The sequence below is a fragment of the Opisthocomus hoazin genome, chromosome 11, assembly GCF_030867145.1.
Source record: "Opisthocomus hoazin isolate bOpiHoa1 chromosome 11, bOpiHoa1.hap1, whole genome shotgun sequence".
Lineage (NCBI taxonomy): Eukaryota > Metazoa > Chordata > Aves > Opisthocomiformes > Opisthocomidae > Opisthocomus > Opisthocomus hoazin.
In genome coordinates, this window is record NC_134424.1 from 11,858,641 (window position 1) to 11,878,488 (window position 19,848).

Here is a 19,848-nt window from a genome sequence, read left to right on the forward strand (position 1 = left end):
CCACTGAAAGTAGCCCTGTGCAACACACTGAAATGCTTGGAATATTGCTTAATTTTGTGCTGTTTGCTAATTTAATCAAAATCATTCCAAATGCTTGGAATGTTGCTTAATTTTCTGCTATTTGCTAGTTTAATTGAAATTATAAAATATTTTGTCTTGCTTGTGGAGAGTGCAGTGTTTGCTGCTTGATATACAAAAAAAGGTTTTTGTAATTCAGGGAAAATAAACTGGAGTGGCACATTTAACCCTGTGGTGTCGAGAGTGGAATGTACGGCCATGACTACCTAATGTCGGGATGTGGTTTTTCTCCTGTCTGTTACTGACTTTACTTTCCTCAAGAATCGATGGACTTTTCCTTTAATTTTTGTGTGTGTACATTTCCTCCAGTGAATTCCATGTTCTTAGCATAAACTATAGTCAGCAGCCAGAGCCTGAATGGAGAGGCAATCTCTAAAACAAGAAGAAAGGTTTTCGGTATTGTGCTTTGGGGTTTTGTTTTTTTTTTTTTTTACAAATAGCTTATTGTGGATTGGTATTGATATATCTGTGAGCAGACAGCTCACGAAGGCCCTGTTACAGCCACAACAAAGAGAACAGGAAGATTTGTAGTGATTGCACATTGCGGATTAACCCAGATGCCGCAACAATGATGTGAAGGGTACGTGGACATAGGATTTGCTGTACCAGATCTGATGACACATCCCGTTGGTCTGTTTGTTTCTGAACCTGAGAAGTTCCTTATGCCTCCTGAGAAGGTGAACGCATCCCCTCGCTTGCGCTCATTCCTTTCATAGGGTGCTGTGTGTGGGAGACGGATGTTTGATTGCTACATCCGTAGTTTCTGACCTGTTTCTTACTGTCATGAGTGTTGCTGTCTCCACCCGGTTCCTTTTGCTTTCCGTTTTGTCCCCTTCTCATACACCCCCAAATACGAGTATTGCTTCCTTTTCCCCTACAGCCAGTCACGTTTCTCCTGACAGGTATTGGCTCTGTGCCCTTACCTGGCCCAAGGGACCATCTCCTTTCTCCTTGCAACATAAAGCACCTAAACTAATGAACTAGGTTGGATCCAGCTATTTTGTTCCTATTTGGCCCTGCACGGAACAAGCGAAGATTGGCAGAGTTGGATAGTTGGATGCCATGCTTGTAGTTAGCATTTCTCATGCTGTGTGTGAAGCTGCTGATTTAGAATTAGTCTAGTTGATAACCAGTATGTTTTTGTGTTGGGAGCGTGTAACAAATGTTACTAATGTGTGTTACCTGGACAGTTAATGATGGAAATATCCTCAGTGCTTGTGATATTTCTCATAAAGGCCATGTTACAAATGATCTTGAGTTAGTATTTTCAGAGCTAGACTCATGATTTTTCAAATGCGGAGGAGTGGAGGGCCTGAGAATCTGGGCTAGCAGAACTTGTACTGTACATTGTCCCATGTTGGCCTGTGTTACTTGTCGTGAAAGCACAACACCTGATGTAAAGATGCTGTCTAGTACCAATATACAGGGACAGTCTCCTGGATCAAAATTCTCTTTTAAGACTCAGACCTGAGCATTTGCAAGTGGTACATCATAATGTCTCTCATCACTAAGCTACGAGACAAAAGCATGATGGAAATATTGTGTCATTAGTGTGTGAAGAATGAAGACGGGGTCTTAGAGGTACAGTTTCCTCAGTAGAAGGATACAGGTGAGGTAAGAACTTGTACAGTACCCTGAAGAGTAAATGCAACTATAATGTAGAGTTGCAAGGGTAAGTCTCTGTCATATACTGGCTTGATTTTAAGTATGGAGACCAGCATGAGCAGACTTCTGTCTACCTAAGTGCTGAGCATTTGTAGGTAGGGCATCTTCCAGCTACCTATCATGAATTTCTATTTTTATGCCTTGCATCCCACAAATCACCTCTGTTTAAAGGAGCAGTTTTAGGACCTGTTAAGTATTTTTTAGACCACAGTAAGACCTCGAACCAACAAAACTCAATGTGTGTATTTCTGATGGGAATTAAGCAACTGCAAGTACCTACATGTAAGATTTTGCAGTACTGGGTTTTGATCAGTTATTGGATTAACATGCCATTGACATAAATTAACTGTATGTGTTTTGTGTTTCTAATCTCTAAATGTTCTCATACCAAATATACATCTTTTTGGTAAGTTGCACAGCAGAAAAATAACATGCATCATCGTTGCCTTACTAGCTAAATACTTTTCTCCATTTGCCTGACTCTATGCTAACACTATTGAAGCAAGAGCCTGAAGTTTTCAATGTTTGTGGTTTATTAACTTAAAAAGAATTAATGTGCATGCGGTTTGAGGATTGCATGGTTTAAAATTTTAAAGATAATCGCAAACCTCACATAAATTTCTGAGAATTTTTAATTGAAGTTTTAAAGTACAAAAAAAGAAAAACATGCCACAACACAGAACAAATAACACACTAACTTTTCCAGGTCTGGGGGACTTGAGGGAGCACATCATGTGAATTACATCAATTCAAAGAAAGCTTACATCAAGCAGCATGGTAAATGCTACAGAGAAAACTTACTCTTTATAGCAGTGAGCCACTCTCAGAAGAGCCCTGCACACAGGTTGTGCATAGGTGCATTTTCCTTCTTAGCTGCTTGCCAAGAGCAGAGGCTGGAGGAGCATTAGTAGCAATGTGTCGGTACATTGGAGTTAGGGCTCAGTACTCACAGTGGCCGTTTAATGAAGTACTTTGATGCTGTACGAGTCCACCTTGACAGAATGATCAGGTATTCATGGATGCGTGTGCTGCACAGCTGTTAGAGAGCTGCTTTGACCTCCAGCAGTCCTGAGTTTGCTGCTCTACGTGCTTCTGCTTCAAGCTATCACCTGCTCTGTTACAAATTTTCCACAGCTTTCCAGACTTTTTGTGGGTAAAAGCTTATATTTCATCCTTAGCCAGGATTTCCAGCTGCTATTGTTTGGTGTGTGGTTGCTACTGCTTGTGAAACACCTTGTCGAATTGGGCCGTTTTAAAGACAGGTCCCATTCTAGACATACGAAAAGAAGCTGTCCAGCCACTTCTGTGGCATCCTTTGTTCTATGTTAGTATTTGTATTCCTGTGGCACCTAGGACACACAGTCACAGAGAGGATCACAAGGTATGTGATACTGTACACAGGCCTACAAAACAATTCTTTTTTGGTACAGGAATACCATACCTTCTGTGGTAGTTCTTTTAATTTACTATGTGTGACCTTGTTTGCTTGTTCTGACAGCTTCTATGAGAAAACAGTTTTCATCTTGCACTGTCTCATGTTGATCTTTACTTCAGGTACCATTACACAAGAAAATAACTTTTTTCCTTTCCAAAGTCTCATGGTGATCAGTTTAAACTTTCTCATTGCTTCTTTAATCAATAGCTGTTCGAACTTGACCTATGCAGTTCATTTCTGTTTAGATACTTATTTTCAGATAGGCTACCTGGATTGTAGCACTGCAGAACAAAGAGATTGCATGTGGTAGCTCTGTGTGGGTTGGATCTCATTCTTTTATTTTTCTTCTCTGTGAACTCGGAGATACCCAATTAGCAGAAGCAGCGATACCAATAAAAAGTCAATTTGCAGAGTTGACTCACCCTAATGTGCTTTCATTTTTCACTTTAAAATTAAATCCTGTGCTTATGGAATACCTGGTACTCCATAGAGCAAAACCATTAAACAAGAGCTAGCAGTTGCAACAAAAAGTGCAATGTTTGTAACTAATGGAGGGAATGAAGCAGTCTTAGCTGTACAGGTACCTGCAAGTAAATTAGAGATTCAAAAAGAAAGGGAAATGAGGAGGAGGAGGAGGAATTAGGTGAATGTTTTTGGATTCCCCCACTCACTTGACACTTTTCTCTAAAGTGTGTGTATGTATTGCCTACTTTTGGGCTATGTGAAATCTGTGATAGATTGATGACTATCTTGTTTGCATACAATGGTGTTTGCATTTGGTAGTCATTAATCACTGTATTATAGTAGGCCCCAAGAGAACACACCAGGGTATCAATATTCTTGTTCCAAATAGTACTTCTACTAGCAGTACATGGAAATCCTTGTAAATGACCATATTAAAAAATAACTTTCATCCACAGAAGAGAACTATGCAGATGTTTACCCTTCCCACAAAATCACCAGTCTGGCACAAAAAGTGGAAGATGGGAGTTTGCTTTAATACGGTACTGACTATAAACCAAAATGGAATATGTTCTTCATTAAATAAGATCCCCTGCAGGTAGAATGGCCTGTGTTGAAAAGCATGTTCCTTAGCTTCATTCTAAATCTACGCTTGATTTGCATTTATTCTGAGAGGTCCTTTGAGAACAGACTGTAAATTCATGTACACATCTTTATTGATAGTTGAAAGAGAACAAGTCAATCTTTTTGTTGTGAGGCAATTTCTGGAGACAGTAAAGAAAGCAGTTGCTATGCTCTTAATTTCTGTAAACTGACATTTCAAATTAAGCCAGAGTCCTTGGTTAAAAAGTGTTTTATTGCATTAATTAAATGGCTTGCTGGAGATGCCATATTGTTGGATACCACTTCAGGTAACAACAAATAAATAATGAAGTGAAAGACAGAAAGAAATGGTAATGGAGGAGGGGAGACTTTCTGAAAAGGGAGGAGGAAGAAACACTGTTTATGCACTTGGGAGAAAAGTGGGGCTTTTACTTTGTAATTGTCTGCCTGTTGTCTGTTTCCACATGAGCTGAGGGTTTTTCTGCTCTTCAGCCAATATGAAGTTAAAATAGGAAAACAGCAACAAATGGAATGAAAGAAGCTGTGTTTTTAGGTTCCCAGTGATAAAGAGAACAAACTGATGAGCTAAGTTGTAGACTGGGACTTCCATCCTTCTGCATTAGTATTAGGTTTTTCTGGATACTCCATGTGCCAGTCAGGCAGTGCTAAATGAAGATATCTCCTCTTTCCTGAGAGCATTAAAAAATTATAGACATGAAATAGAAATATGCAAGAATAGCATGTGTGCATGCTTTTTCTCTGTAACCCCCTGAAACAACAGACGAACTCTTGCGATTTCTGCTTTACTTGATGAGGGAGTGTGCTCCAACCAGTTTCATTTGATCGTGAGTCCTTAAACAGGGGACACAGGTCTTAAACTAAAATTTCCTCAAAACACTGTGTTAAGGAATGTTTTAAGTAGCTACCTCTTAAGATGTTACCAGTCCTATACTTCTGTGGAGGGAAAAATAATGGTCAGGGACAATGGGAAGGTACTTAGCTTCAGTATGTTAACCTGAAGTGTGACCGAGAGAAATAAAGCAGAATGAAAGCGTTAAGTGCAATCAAATGCCAGTGGTCTTGAGCGCAGCTTGAATAGGCAGGTTGCTCTCACAGTAACTATAGCTACCTCATTTAATACACAGTCCAGCCAATCCATTTACCTCCTCCTGCTTCTGCCTTGTAGCTTTTGTAGTGTTACAGTCTCAACATTAGAGCAGCTACTAGTTCCTCACAAGTTTTGGCTCTTTCCTAGCATAAGGCTTTTTAGTGGTAATTGCTGTGAAACCTTTGAGGTGTTAGAGACTAAAGTACTACAGCAAAGAGCAAAACGACCTTAGAGAGCAAGGTTTGGGTTTGGAATTCAGTTTGAGCCAAGGTGTTTTCTGCAGCAGACCTCAGTGCTAAGCGTTGATGATAGCAGTGTACGTCTATAAAGGACCTTGTTCCAAGATAAGTGACATGTTAGTTTGTTCTGTTCAGCAATGGGATAATATTGCCTTCTAGAAAGCAACCCGTTATATTGGCATAATTGCAGCTTCATGTTAAATCTATCTGAGCTCTTTTAAAGAAGTATTATTTGACATGGTTTAGTATTACGACACTTGTAAAGCTGAAAGAAATTGCTGCTTATTAGTGGTCACTTACAAAGAAAACTACACCCAAGTGATGAATGTACTATGTAAGCAGCTTATACATATTAATATCAGGCTCTGACCTGAAATATGGAAACACTAATCCATATCTTTAGTTTTACCTTGTAAAATGATTCTCTGGCTGTGTGGAACCAGGCTCAAATTAAGAACTGACTTGTAACCTATGTATGATGCGCTAGTTAATTTAGTACGATAAGGCTGTGCATTTTTTGAAAAAAGTAGTCATGTCCCAAGTTTCATGTCTAAGCACACAAAAGGAGAAAGGATGACAAGTCTGCTTTCATCATTTCAGCTAGGAGCATGTTGAGTGGGAACGCATGAACTAGCTACACCTTTCACTGCAGTTTTACTAAAAGGCAAAGTTCAGCACTGTGACTTCTGGAGCAGAAATTATTTGCACCCAATTCGAAGAATATCTGATACTTGTTTTCCCAAATATGCTTTCCAGGGTTTCACCAGGCTGTTCATGTTCACCAGGAGTTTGCTGGTCCTAGAGTCCTCCTGGCCTGCTATAAGATAGTCAGTACCTAGTTTAAAAAAAAAAAAAAAAGGGAAAAACATTAGTCAATAAATAGAAGAAAACGTAACTAAATGCAGAATTTCTCTATTTCATAAGCATCTTAGCCAGCTTCATCCAGTTTATGTATGTGCCATCTTACGTGTAAACATACTTTCATGTGCATATTGTCAGTGCTGGCTGCTGGGCACACAGGGTTCAACGTTGTCATTATGCATCAGTACAGGCTTGGGGTGGACCTGCTGGAGAGCAGCTCTGCGGAGAGGGACCTGGGTGTCCTGGTGGACGACAGGTTAACCATGAGCCAGCAGTGTGCCCTGGCTGCCAAGAAGGCCAATGGCATTCTGGGGTGCATTATGAGGAGTGTGGCCAGCAGGTTGAGGGAGGTTCTTCTTCCCCTCTACTCTGCCCTAGTGAGGCCTCATCTGGAGTACTCTGTCCAGTTCTGGGCTCCCCACTTCAAGAAAGATGAAGAGCTACTGGAGAGAGTCCAGCGGAGGGCTACAAGGATGGTGAGGGGACTGGAGCATCTCTCCTATGAGGAGAGGCTGAGGGAACTGGGCTTGTTCAGCCTGAAGAAGAGAAGGCTGAGAGGGGACCTAATAAGTGCCTATAAATATCTGAAGGGTGGGTGTCAGGAGGATGGGGCCAAGCTCTTTTCAGTGGTGCCCAGCAACAGGACAAGGGGCAATGGGCACAAACTGAAGCACAGGAAGTTCCATCTGAACATGAGGAAGAACTTCTTCCCTCTGAGGGTGACGGAGCACTGGAACAGGCTGCCCAGGGAGGTTGTGGAGTCTCCTTCTCTGGAGATATTCAAGACCCGCCTGGACAAGGTCCTCTACAGCCTGCTGTAGGTGACCCTGCTTCGGCAGGGGGGTTGGACTAGATGACCCACAGAGGTCCCTTCCAACCCCTACTATTCTGTGATTCTGTGATATGATTATGCTCAGGAATTACAGCTACAAATTGAATTAGTTCCAGTGGCTTTACTGCTTGCAAATTCAACACCTCCATGTGCAAAGGGCCAGGTTTCAGTCTGGTCTGTCTGGCCCTTGTTTTAAGCCATTGTAACTTCGTGTGCTTCAGTAGCATTACTCCTGGCTTGTGTAGGTGTGACAAGTAGCAGAATTTGATCTGAACAGATGTGGAAGCTGGTATTATACGTGAAAATAGTATGCCAGACTTCCTAGATTATAACCTTAAGATACAGGTAGCAGAGCCTCAAAAAAGAGGTCTGTGAACAAAAAAGTGGGTAACTACACATAGAGACAAGAAACAAGTACTATGAATAGTCATGTCACTGCCTTAGTAGATGTGTAAGCACTCTTTGTGTTGTACTATCTGTAGAAAGTAAAATTACCTCATTGATGAGAATTTAGAGAAACAGGTGCACCCAGGGCAAGTTATGTGTGAGGTTCTGCACGCAGATCTGCAGGGATCTGGTGGCTGCTATTTACACCTTTGTCCCCTCCTGCCACTGCTGCCCTCCTCCTTGCAAGTTGTGTACTGGGAAGCAACTGCTGATGTTTGTATAGAAATGAGGGTGTCAAAGCCCCAAGAAGAGGGAAAAAGTAAGGTTTCTATCATGAGTCAGGGCATACAGTGATCTTGGGGCAGGGGTTCAGTCAAACAATATGTTGAAATCTGCAGAACTGCAGTGATGGGGACCTGTCCATAGCTTTTATCAAGAGGCAATGGCATAAGACCTGTATCTCTAGCATCAGAATTTCTGAGCTGTAGCTCTTCAGCCCTATGTTTCCAAAGAGGTGCAAAGTAAAGCTGGAGACGTACAAAGGAGATAAATGTCCTGTGATATTTTCCCTCTTTGAATGTCTGTGTGGGGTCAGATGTACTCTCATCATATTTAAGCAATATGTTTTATTCATGCCTGATTCAGGGCTCCCACAGTTTCATAGGGAGCACTGGTAAATTCTTACTTATGCAGAACTGTGCCACTGGAGTTTAAGTAAAGGAAAACACCTTATCCGTTTGGACTACATTAAGCCAAAAGTTTTATGTGCAAATTCAAGAACTACACCCAAAAAGAGAGCTTGGGGTCCATATTACACTTGAATGCAAATTCAGATGGAATCTTTCACTTGATACAAATAATGGGTGACAGAATTTGGTTTTGAGACAGTACAGTTCATTTTGTCCTAACAGGAAAAATTCATACAGAGTTCGATTTGACACAGCCTTTCCTAAAACAGCTTTCTCTTGTATGTGGTTAATTTCAGCTGAGAACTTGTCTTAAAGGTTAGAGTAAACCTTACATTTTAAGTGAAGCAGAGGGAATTCCTTTCACTTAGTGGATATGTTTTTAATCTAGTCAGAAGAAAATACATGGGGTAATTTTTCTGTCAGGTGCTGCTTTTAGAGTGATGGCAAGTCACCGTTTTCTGTGGTGTAAGGTTGAATAATGAAACGTGATCCCCAGCGTACACTACTCATCACCCTGATGATGCCCATAAGTCTTCGTCTTAGTGGGATTTGATCCCAGGACATGGTCCCAAGGACCACCAACTTCCAGTGATATGAAAGCAAGCTAAAGTTCATAAAGAATTGTCACCCCTGCTTACAGGGGAAGGAAAATACTTGGTATGCATTTTGTCCTTACCAGGATTGAGAATGGGACATGTACATCCCCTGTTGGTCCAAGATTCTGGGTAAATGCTTCTGTTGCTCCGAGCAATTTTCACTTTGCCTGATTTCAGGACCTTCTTCACTTTCACAACAACTTCTGCATGGGTCCCTTTGTCATGAGCTGATAGGATTCTTGCTTTTATCACTGCCAGAAAACATATCAAGATAGAAGAGACCACAATGAGTTTCTAAATGAATTTTGTTTTATGCTGCTAAAAGGTAGATTTTAAACACCTTGAAAGAAGACATGAAAAAAAGACTGCAGTTGTACAGAAAGTGTATTCCAATGCTGGTCAACTTCAGTCGTGGTTCTTCTAACTAAATTTAGAGAAGAAAAATTACAATTTTTCTATTGAAGTAGTTAACTAATCCTTTCATCATGTTATTTAGCAACTACTTTTTAATGGGCTGTTGTCAAACACTTGGAGATCATAGGAATGATACGTATACATAGGAAAGGTGGAATCAGCAGCTAACAGTCAGATTTTAAGTGCATTGATTATAGGCTTCAGATTTTTGCAATTTGAAAAGTTGTGTTGAGGTTTACACTGGCGCCTCAAAATTTTTGTCCTGTGGGAAGGACAGTCTACTCTGCAAGAAGGAAGTGGGGAAGTTTCCCAGCAGACTGCAGGCATGTCACATGGCTGAAATTCCATGATTGCACAACAAACCAGAAAAAGCATTTTTGTTTTGTGGCCCAGCACCTGGTTGCCATGATAAATTTCAGTTCCTTTAATTTAATAGGATCCCATAACTTTTTGGCAGGGTCGTCTCATCTAAATCAGCCTCACAAGCAAGCTTTGTTTTGTCATGACACAAGCACATCAAACCTTTGGATCCCAGAGACTTCCTTTCTGGCTTCATGTGATGGCATGAACCAGGTGTTCATAAATGGCAGCATTAAATACATTCTTGGTAAACAAGCATGGTTATTTGAACCTGCATAGTGAGTGCAAAACCAATGGCAATTTAGATGCAAGGTTTTTATCATTTATTCTTTGTGTAGAGGCCAGCCATTCCACTGAGTTACAATTCTATCACTCCTTCTGCTGTAAAGAGGGAAACTGGGCAGAAAGGAGACACCACGGAGCCTTGCATGAAAAATGCTATTCAGTTCTGATCAGAAGACACTAGACAAAAAAGGCAGAAGAAATCCTACCTCTTGTTTCATTACTTAGCCAGCCCTGTCATTTTTCATAGCTATCAGCTAATAACATGCATAGAGGGAACACTGTGAAATTATCCTACCTTGAGGGCATGTTACCCACTTACCATAAGCATATTTCATTTGACAGAAGTCAGTGACGCTTCCAAGCACCTTTTCTTTGCACACACACTTCTCTAGCAGGGGAAACGCAGAACACAAAGGGTTGGAGCAGAGCCAGGACATGAGAAGAACAAATGATACTCAGTTATAAAGTTATATGTATATAAATCCTATAATCTGTATGGACCTTAAGAGTAGGTTTGAGAGTGAGCTCAGTTATTTGCATATCTGTTTCTTGTTAGATGATACAGTAATTGTTCTGAAATCTGATCGGTACTGTCAAGTAAAATGCAGCCCTCGTGGTGTCTATTCTAAGTCAATAAGCTGGTACTAATAAAGAGATTTGTAAGAATCAGATCCAGGTGTAAATCACGTAAGTAATAATATCCTTATTCGATCCCATAAACTAAGAAATGCTGGTATTAAGGTACTATCACTCTCAGAAAAGTGAAGATATGCAATAGGTGGCACTATTACCTCCGGGTCTTACAAAGCCATTGGTGCTGGTAAGTGCTGACCTTCATCTATGCAAGCAAAACTGAGAACTACTGAAATATTGAAGGCTCCACCTCATTCTATGAGCCTAGCTACTTTGTAACTGTAGCTGGATACAGTATATTTTACTTCCTCTCCTGAGCTGTTGTGCCACCAGGAATATCTTACTCTTAAAATCACTTGCATCGCACGCCAGCGGTGGTGCATTTCAGTGGTGGCTGACAAGATCTTTTTACAAATCGCGTTTCAGGTTCTGAAGAGCAACTGAACGTTTGAGAAGGAGCTGTGTAAAATCATAAGCATTGTGACTATAATTACAACCACAAAAGGAGAGTATTTTTTCCACACAATCTTATTCATGACTTATCAATTTCCAAAACCAAAGTCAGACAGTACAGTTGGTTTGGAAAATAGTAATGTCAGTGTGATGATAAACCTATATAGTTCAGATTAGCAGAAGTTGCCAGCAGATGAGGGACCGACAAGGTAGAGCTGAGTAGGGGAATTTAAGTCAGGGTGGAGAGGAGTGAGAACTGGCACTGAGTGAAGTTACTAAATGTTCCCAGACTCTGGGCTGTACCTGGGTGCCTCAGCGCAGAAAATCCCTGCTCATGGTCATTCCATTTCCACTCCTCTTCGCTCTCGTTGGTAGGCATTTGCACAAGGTCAGGGATTCGTCCCCCAATGGGGATGTTAAAGAATGGCTCATTGTCATAGCTGATGGGACACAGAAAACAGAAGATGTGGTTAGGACGTGAGAGAGTGGGAAGAAGATGTTTGTAACGTGGCTGTATCCAGACAGATGAGCTTGCTTTCTTCAGGCTGGGAGTGCAAAGAAGAGCAAGACTTCATGCCATATAGAGAGATCACAAAATCTAGGCTTTTATTTGGGCCTTACTACTGCTGACTTAGCATTTTTAAAGTAACTATATTGGGCCTTTTTTGCTTTTGTTTGTTTGTTTTTATGGAGTTAAGTAACTCAAAGTTAATGACCACTTGTTGATGTCACTAGGAACTGAGGACACCTGCAGGACCTATAAAACTGCAGTCGCTCAGCAAATCATAGGATTTCTGTACTGATTAATGCATGTTTGGGGTATAGATGCCTGCCCTCTCAAAAAAAGAGGGAGACCTTGTAATTCATTTTACCCTGGGCACAGATGAGTGGCAAGCTCTCCAGACGCTTCCATCTATTTCCAAGGCAAACAGGTGCATTTAAAGATGCTGTACATATTTCCATGGGGTTGTGGAGTTGCCTATTATTACTGCAAAAAGTCATAATTTCATGGTTGCCTTGGATAATCCAATAGACTTAAAAGTATGCCAGTCACCAAATGGAATCTAAGAAACCTTTTATGATTTACAGACACCTTTTCAAATGATTGTACACCCTCCAATTACTGTCGTTGCTGCAGTATTTCAGTTAATCTTTGTTTCATTTCACAGAATCCCATCTCAAAGTGAACCCGAAGGAGGGCTTCTTTACCCGTTGAAACAGTTTCCAGTGTGCTGGTCGCAGTCTCTGGCACAGTCACAAGGGCGACAGCCATTTTCTCCAAAGCCCCAGTAGCCCATGAGACATCTGTCGCAGTTGGGGCCCGCCACACCTGGCTTGCAGTAGCAGAATCCCGTCTTGGGGTGGCATCGCCAGCTTCTGCTGAAAGTTGCGTTGGCTGAACCCATTGGCTGGCAGTCGCAAGCTACGGAGATACGGTAAGAGGTGACTGAGATGATGTGCCCAGGGGTCATATGGTTAAGTGACATTTTTGCAAGATTGATAAGCTCATGCCCTCTTCCTTATATGCTCAGCAGTTTTAAGACAGAACAGGTAAACATTACATCATCAGCTTACATTTGCAATGTTATTGTTGTTTCTTTTTAACTCATTAAGCACAGAAAACCAAGTACATCTGGGACCCATTTATGTCTGAAAGTCAGTTCTTCCCTGCTACACAAATCTTGACCATATATGATTTTGAAGCGGTGGCAGGAAGCCTCCACTATGTATTTTTTGAAGGGGCTTGCATGTGATTCACTTTTAAAGTGTTCTGCGAAAATATTCACTAGCATGGACAAGGTAAAAAATGATAGCTATTGTCTCTGTTGTCTTTCCTATGAAGGCAGAGATCACAAAACTACTGTTTCCTCTGGGTCTAGATGCAGCTTATGCAGGTGGTTCAGATGACCTGAGACATTTTTTGATTTCTGTCTCCAAAGAGTCCACAAATTTCCTTCAGTGCGAGTTCTAGGGAGCACATCTCACCATGCAGTACTTTATGTCTGTGTGGAAGCTGATGAAATTTTTTTGTACAAATACATGAGCAGATTTGTTATAATGAAGGAGGACAGAATCAAAGAAGATTTCTAAACGCACTAGACGTATTTTACGTGTAGCTGGAGATGAGCAAATGGGAGGAAAATAACACAGATCTTTCTAATGCTGTTGCCAGTTTGACATCAGCCTGGCAAATCAAGTCGACTGGGCAATAAAACAGATAGGTACAGCTCCTGTAGGCAGCTCTGCCTTCACAGACAGTAAATTGTCACGATCCCCTGCAACCAGTACATTCCCAATGAGACAGCATCAGGGGATGAGGTGGGAAGTCATATATAGTGGTGCAAAGCCAACACAGCTGACTCCACTCCATCAGGGCAGAGGGTAGCTGAGATGGTCCAGGCTTGTGCCAACAGCTCTGCAGAGGTAAAATACAAGCAATAAATATACCCACTCATTTCTGATATTCAAACAAGTTTGATTAAAATGAGAACTGAGCTGAACTGCAGGCCTTCATATTTCAGCTCTTTTTTTGTATTAACAAAGCAACGTGCCCTGGCTTTTGCTTGTAGCAGAGGCTGAGAAGCAAATGCATCACTACTTCATCCATCTGGAAGGGGGCAGAAATAAAAACCTTGTGGCTAAGACCCTCTTTAACAGAGATTTTCAATTAAATGTTGGACACCCAAGGTGTTTAGATAGCTTGGATCAGGGGACAGATTTTGGATGCTTATCTGAACCAAACATGATCTCCAAAGCTTTTGAAGTCTGCCCATCATTGCTGCTAATCCAACTACTTTTCTTCATGAGCTCACAGAGAAGAGACCAAAGGAACACATTGATTCCACACATCCTTTTCCAAGGGGAAGGGGCAAGTATTTGACCATAAAGAGTGTTAAGTGTAGCAGGGACAGATTCATTTTCATCTGCAACCTCATATTTGATGCTCAAGAAAAGAAGATATGTTTTGAAAATAGTAGAAGAAAAAGGGTGAGCAATTTTGTTTAAAGGGCATTTCTCTTATGATCTGCTTACTACATAGTCATTTTTTTCACCATGGCCTGTGTTCTTTATGCCAATATTTTTAATAATATTATTACACTCTGCTGTAGACGGATCTCAGTCCGTTGTTTTCAAGGGACACTAGCACAATAGCCTAAGGACAGAAAATAAGCGTGCTGTCATGGGCAATGTACTCAACACAATGAGCTGGTTGGCGGATGGCAGCAGGCTTGCCTGTTTGTCACAAAGCAGTCTTGACTTTGGGAGCAAACCCAGGGATTTTGCTGTCAGTTCTGGAGAGCAGGTGTGACAATGAAGGGCTCATTAGCACTGACAGTTTCAAAGGCAAGTTCTGATTTGTTGCTGCTCAACTTGAATTATTTTTGCCCAGATTTTTGCAGGGCTGACTACATCACCCTAAAAGAGGAGACACATAGCTCTGTCTGTCACTGAAAAAAGTGGATATCATAGATTTGGGGATAAGGAGGGGAAACACACTTCCATTACTGCAGGCAGGTCTGAGCTATAAGAAGTAAGAGGTTGCCAACATCTGGGTTGGCTTGAATCCAGGTTTCTGCTTTCATTGTAATATCTCTGTATGTCAGACCTACCTTTGGAGTTTTCACCTGAATTTTCTTGTATTTCTGCAACTTCTGAGTCCATCTTTATTCCCATCTTAGTACCAGTTTTCAGGTTTCATCATTTATGGTCACATAACAGATGGGTAGATCACTAGCATCATTAGACTGCCTGTCGAGACTACGTATCTCCAAGTGAGACTAGATCCTGATTCAGGAAGATGAGGCCTTCTCCCATGCTATCCCTAAGGGAAAGTATTACAGGACTGACAGCATTGGCAGGAGCTGAGGAGGACGTGGGGGAAAAAGTGCTTTTTTTTTTCCCCTCATTTTGGGGCTACATTTCAGGAAAACTCATGTTCCCAAATGAACTGTGGGGCATATTCCCCAATCAGAAACTGGGACATCTTCTGGTGGATCAGAAAACAAGCTGAATAAATAAATGTACAACACTTTCAGATGAGTTATACAAGTGGCTTGCGAATGCTTGACTCAGTCTGTGTTTATTTAGCATTTCAGCTTGGGTGTGTACATTGTCTGGCTTCCAGAGTATTACGGCCAAAATCCCAGTCGTGCATCTAAGGTAACTCCCAAAATAAGAGCCCACATATCACATGCTGAAGGGGCAGCTGTTGATGACTAGGTTTAATCTGTTAAATAGGACCACAGATTTGCAGATAAACCTCACGATTAAAGGAACATAAAAGTAAGTTTCCAAAACCTCACCCTTTTACATTTCCCAATATTTCGCAACACAGCACCTTTCCCTGCTGATTTTTGCTTCTTTTCTCTTGGCAAACTCTATTTTTCTCTCCATCCACCTCCCTGTCTAACAAAACACCAGCCGACATGACAATGGCCTTGTTTGTCAAAGGCGTCATCAATTGTGTTAGGGACGGTGTGCAGACAGTTCTGGCTCAGAGATGGCTGGTTTGTTTTCGTTCTCCCCTTGACAGCAGTGTAATGAAAAATTTCATCATTGTACTTTAGAATGGGCTATCAGTCACAAAGTACCAGAAAGTATCCTCTTGCCTTTTAGTCTCACTCCTACAGTAAGTTTTTTTTTGTCAGAAACTACTGTAAAAAGGAGGAGACAAGGCATAATGAAAAATGAATAATTCATACAGCAGTCTCCACTTAAGTCCTCAATAAATCTGTCTGCCCTCAGCACAGCTGTCTTTCCCGTGTAATTATACACAGATGTAAAATATAATACTGGTTGCAACAGTATGGTCCCAACTTACAGGAAAATAGCAAATGCGCCAAGTAATTCAGTGGGCTTTGAGGTATCTTGCCTTAAACTTCTGTCCAAGAATACCACATAAGATACAGCTATGAGCAGACTCTGGCTATTTGATGAAAAACATGCAAAACTAAAAATCAAAGTCTTTTGAATCTGAAATATATACATGTTCATCTTTGGAGCACATGACCAAAACAGGGCAGTTTTTAAAGTATGTCAGTTGTGGGGATTGACTCAGTCAACGATGTTTCTTAAATGAAGAAAATAAGATAGACAGCTATGTGTGTGGTCAGAGCTGGTTAAGACAGACTTTGAACCAAGACGTGATCAGGCTTTTGTGATATTACAATTAAAAGTTCACTCCCTCTGCTCAGAAGTAAAAGGATGAGAAGCAGAGCTTTTCAGAGTGTGTGTGTGTGTGCGCACGTGCATCTGGGCACATATTAATTTTCAACCCTTGGGCTTAGAGTAAAAAAGCTTATTTTCCTGGAGACCTGTTTTAATGGGTCTACATGCCTGCATTATTTTTTAAACTAAGCAAAGGTTGAGTACAAAAGATGGTGCAATTTCAGAAGGATCCTTTAAGCCTCCAAATAAGCCACAGGAAAGAACCAAGTATACAGCAGCTTTTCTAACCATTGGTTAGGAAACGATTAGGCTTCCGAGTCAAAGCTCACATACAAGTCTATATCCAAACTACTTAATCCTGTGTCATCACCCCCAATAAAAGGCAGGTGTGTGCTTTGCTCTGGGACTCTTTTCATGCCTTCCTTTTTTTTTTTATTTTTAATATAGATCTAAGCGGTGTCAAAACAAGGCTCTGTGCACAAACTAGCTCTCATTCATCCCCAGCTGCTAGGAACAGAAGAAGCAAAGGGATCAGAGGCAGGCTACCTCTGCAGACAAAAAGGAATAACAGATTCACACTTACATGTCAAATTTCAACAGATTTTTTTTCAAGGGAATGTCTTTGCAGTCTCACACTGGAGGGTCAGCAAAGGGTGGTTTGGATAGTGCCGGGACATCCAATTGTTATACAACTTTTTTTTCCTAGCAGTGATTAAGAGAGAATGCTGTTCATTATTATGACTAATGCTTAAAAACTCTTCCTGGGCCTGGGCAGTGTCCTGTTAACTTTCTGGGAGCCTGAGGGGGATGTCACAGCTGAACCTAGACTTTGCTCTGGATGGCAGAGCACTCTTCAAGCGTGCTTTCTCAAAGGGATTAGCACAGCATTTCATTCAGCTTTTTCATCAGATTTCCTTTCCCAGCTCAGTATCTACTGTACACAAGGGTCAAGTTTTGATCTCCCATTGAGGTGTTTTTTTTTTTCTTCTGAGTTCAAAACGGGAAGCTGAGGACCAGGTTGCTCTCACTAAAGTCATCCATTCAGTCTACTGTTTGCAGTTTATTACTGCTTTTCAGCACTTGCCCAGTGGGTGGGTTTTTCATTTGGTTTTTCTCAAAGTGAGACGATGCCTTGGAATTGGTACATTTAAATCCTCACAAACATGCTAATCCAGAAGTGGTAGCTCTTCAGTTTATGATCAGCAGGCTGAGGTATGCCAGCAGTGTACTCGGTGGTCTAATTGTCTGATTCATTACATATGAGCAATACTCAGAACAGTAACTGTTTTTTACTGAATAACCAGAGTTGGTTTTAGGGTCACAGAACCTGAACAATTTACTCAGACCACACCAGCTTAAGTTTAATAGCAATGCAAATTTTGCAACCTAAAGGATGGAGAAGAGGGCCTCTATCTTACATCCTGCATGAGACCTGTCAGTTTAATATCAGCTCTAGGCATAAGGAGCTGATGGTGGTCCTGGAGGTGAAATATTCCCTCTATCAAACGGAGTCTGTTCTAGCCAAAACAACTCTCCCTGTCTGCACTGGTGTTTCTGGATTTTCTGTCACTACCAAAGTAGTGAAACGTTCTCTGAAAATTCTCTGCAGAGGTACAGCATAACATGAAGTGCACACTTGTACACTGTCCACGAACCACATGGGGAAGTGTTTGGGGGTCAGTTCTTTCATCATTCAAGACACTACCCTATTAAAGTAATTTATCACATGTCACTGTGGGAATTCTCTTCCTCACCTTAAATAAAGGGAAAAAGGCACAGACTAACCAACCTCATCGCAGGTTTCTCTTAACTCTGTAGTTATATCTGCAGTGCCTCTTCTGTTTCCACACAGGTACAAGCATCGTGCACACACATCAGTCTGCTATAAAAGCTGAGGCTTTCTAGAGTGAACTGCAATACCCTTTCCTTATATCTTGACGTGGCAAGCATTCATGCATGCCTTAACATGCCTGTGAAAGTTCCTGTTGACTTGAATATTGCATAGATAGGGTTATGCTTACATCTTTGCAATAATGCTGAATCAAACCCGCTAGATTCTCCTCAGCCAACAGAAACTCTAGTGCAGGCCAGTGATCCAGAATACCTCTTAAGTCGAGGAAGAGAAATAGATATCCTCTAGAGGGAAATTCAGTTCATCTGTCTTGGGCATCTACATTAGACTGCAGTAAGTCATTCCCTAGAGGTCTCACTGTTTCTTCACTGACTGTACAGGGAGCTCAGAGAAGACATATAACTTTCAGGTGGCTAAAGTGGGACGGCAGCGACCGAGGCCTGAGCGTGCAAGTCAGAGTGGAAACAATTGCATTTGGGGGCCCTTCTGCTGGCAGCAGCATGTTCCCAGGTGAAAAGAACATTATTGTTCTCGACTGGCACGATAGGAGTAAAGCTCTTTCAACAAGGTAAATTTCTGAACAGTTTTTCTTTTGCTATGCAGAGTATTGGCAGGAGGTACCGAGAGGCCTGTAACCAGACCAGACAAAAGAGGCAGAGGTAGAGTCAAGGTCTGATTTCACCCAGGCAGACTGTTCTAGGGTTTCCACACAGATAGACTGTATTTTCAAACAATGTTTTTTCCTCTTTTCTGCTCTCCAGTGCTCCTTGACTTTAGCGGTTATCTAGTATTACACATGATGTTGGTTACTACACCATCACCCTGCTGTTAAATGCAAGAGTTCATACACAGATCCTTTCAGGTACTATGAGACTGGAAACTAATCTTCTGGCATAACATTTTATTTTCATTACAATATTTCTCTGTAACAAATCTGCTCTGAGTAGAAACAGGACTAGAAAGGGGCTACCATGGAACACTACGGGATGCAGGGTGAGTTTAGACAAGCTCACCCCTGGCCCTGTCTGCTGATTAGGGTTCTGTGAGGAAGGCTGCAAAATCAAAAAGAAGGAGTCGTGTGGAAGCAGCCTGTGCTGGCACTAAGATCCAGTGGAAAGAACACAGAAGAGCAGAAATATAGGAAGTGTTGTGCATAGAAAGTTTAAGCAATATCACAGGCTGTAGAATCCCAGGGAGTGGAGTGTTTGTAAGAGGAATCTTGATGAAGACCATCAAAGGGTCAGGAAAAATTCAAAAGCACATGATGCCGATGAGCATGAGTATAGATGACAGTGGATGAAGTTCTCTGTGCTGGCAACTGATGTCTGAGTTATGGGGAAGGAAAACTATCCAAAGGAACAAATGAAATTATGTATATTGTTGGAAATAGCAACCTCCCAAATAGATGCCAGATGGAATCAGATGTGTGAAGCCTGGCAGGATACTCAGGAAAGGTTTACACTAAGTAAGGGAGATCTGGGCTATTTTCCACACTGGCTAGGTGCAAACTACCTTGATCCAGAGGTTGTGTACCCACATTAGTGCCTCTATGCCCGAGTTACTTCCTAACACATCCTGCTGAAGTGTTAATGAGGCAATTAATTTGGGCAGAGCACCCCGTAATACAGCTGTAGAATCCAGAGACAAGACTGAGTGAGCTCCGATCTATTTGTTCCCAAGTGGATATGCATGGTCACATGCTTCCTATACCTCCTATAGACATTATT

At 41.4% G+C, this 19,848-nt stretch overlaps 1 protein-coding gene across 1 annotated transcript in view; it reads right to left on the reverse strand.

Annotated features, from left to right (window-relative positions):
• Positions 1-2,416: 2,416 nt before the first annotated feature.
• LOC104329966 (netrin-4) overlaps positions 2,417-19,848 on the reverse strand; it is a 54,455-nt gene continuing 37,023 nt past the window's right edge. The window contains exons 6-10 of the mRNA XM_009935121.2: positions 12,310-12,523; positions 11,404-11,540; positions 10,334-10,402; positions 9,036-9,206; positions 2,417-6,425 (exon numbers count right to left, since the gene is read on the reverse strand). Of these exons, the coding sequence (XP_009933423.1) occupies positions 6,289-6,425; positions 9,036-9,206; positions 10,334-10,402; positions 11,404-11,540; positions 12,310-12,523 (728 nt within the window). The 3' untranslated portion in view covers positions 2,417-6,288. The remainder of the gene's footprint in view (positions 6,426-9,035; positions 9,207-10,333; positions 10,403-11,403; positions 11,541-12,309; positions 12,524-19,848) is intronic.